At 35.7% G+C, this 1,120-nt stretch overlaps 1 protein-coding gene across 1 annotated transcript in view; it reads right to left on the bottom strand.

Moving 5' to 3' along the window:
• Positions 1–10: 10 nt before the first annotated feature.
• The window catches only part of LOC106882767 (tRNA-dihydrouridine(16/17) synthase [NAD(P)(+)]-like), a 14,977-nt gene continuing 13,867 nt past the window's right edge, over positions 11–1,120 (bottom strand). Inside the window, exons 11-12 of the mRNA XM_014933549.2 lie at positions 979–1,054; positions 11–280 (exon numbers count right to left, since the gene is read on the bottom strand). Of these exons, the coding sequence (XP_014789035.1) occupies positions 201–280; positions 979–1,054 (156 nt within the window). The 3' untranslated portion in view covers positions 11–200. The remainder of the gene's footprint in view (positions 281–978; positions 1,055–1,120) is intronic.

The raw sequence follows: 1,120 nt of genomic DNA, 5'->3' as shown, positions 1-1,120 counted from the left end.
TATATATATATATATGTATGTACACAAACATACATACTCTCACACGCATATTTATATCCAAACCTCACACACACACACACAAATGATATACTGCTGCATGTGGGTGTGAAAAGGAATAAGAAAGAAAACCATTGAATGTCCCAATTTAAAAAAAGAAAATAAATTTGGTTGGGTGAAATGTGTCTTCTTGCAGAATAAAATTAATTGTCGACAGCAGTGACTTCTGGTCCTTCTTCAGTTTTGTAAGGCTTTGGACGGGATTTAAATGTGAACCGATGACCTTTGAAAACAAAAAAAAAAAAAAAAAAAAATAAAATCAAGAAACTTGTTTAATTTAGCAGAAGAAGACAATTCTATAGTTTGCACACACACAACTAATTGAATAGTGTACGAGGGGAATGTGTTGAATAAAAGCATAATTAACTGATCCTCCTGGATTTGCTTTTACGAAAAGCCAGGAACTTTTCGGCATCCCCTTGTGTGTGTGTGTGAGGGAGTGCTGAAAAGTTCTTGGCTTTAAGAATATCATGAAAGGACTGGTCTGGTCTGGTTGGAATCTCAACCTTCTGAGTTCTTTTACAAGGCTTAAAAAAACTGAAGGACTACAGCAATAATACGTATGTGAATCTGAGAAGGGAATATTTTGAATAAAATCATTATTAACTGATCTTCCTGTATTTTCTTTTACCTGAAGCTAGGAATTTAATTACAGGAAACAATGAGGAGAGAGAGAGATAGTAAGAGGGAGCAATGGGGAGGGAGAGGAAAAAGAAGAAGCAATGATATGAGAAGGAAAAAGAAGAAGCAATGATATGAGAAGGAAAAAGAAGAAGCAATGATATGAGAAGAAAAAAGAGAGAATTAGATAGACAGATGCAGTAATGAGGAGAGAGACACAGGAGACAATGAAGGAAGCTAGATGAAGAAGACAAGTCAGAGAATAAATAAAACAGAGAGAGAGAAGAGCTCTATAAATACCTATGCAATCCAATCGTTCTACAAAGGCTTTATTTCGGCAACAGCTTCGACAAAGGCCAAAGCAGCATTTCTGACCCTGAAAGAGAAAGAGTTGAGACAGAGAAATAGAAAAGAGTTGCAAATACATCCTCACTCTCAGTCA

Source organism: Octopus bimaculoides, chromosome 27, assembly GCF_001194135.2.
Source record: "Octopus bimaculoides isolate UCB-OBI-ISO-001 chromosome 27, ASM119413v2, whole genome shotgun sequence".
Taxonomy (NCBI): domain Eukaryota; kingdom Metazoa; phylum Mollusca; class Cephalopoda; order Octopoda; family Octopodidae; genus Octopus; species Octopus bimaculoides.
The sequence above is the reverse complement of the archived record's forward strand: the minus strand, read 5'-3'. Positions and strand labels throughout refer to the sequence as shown.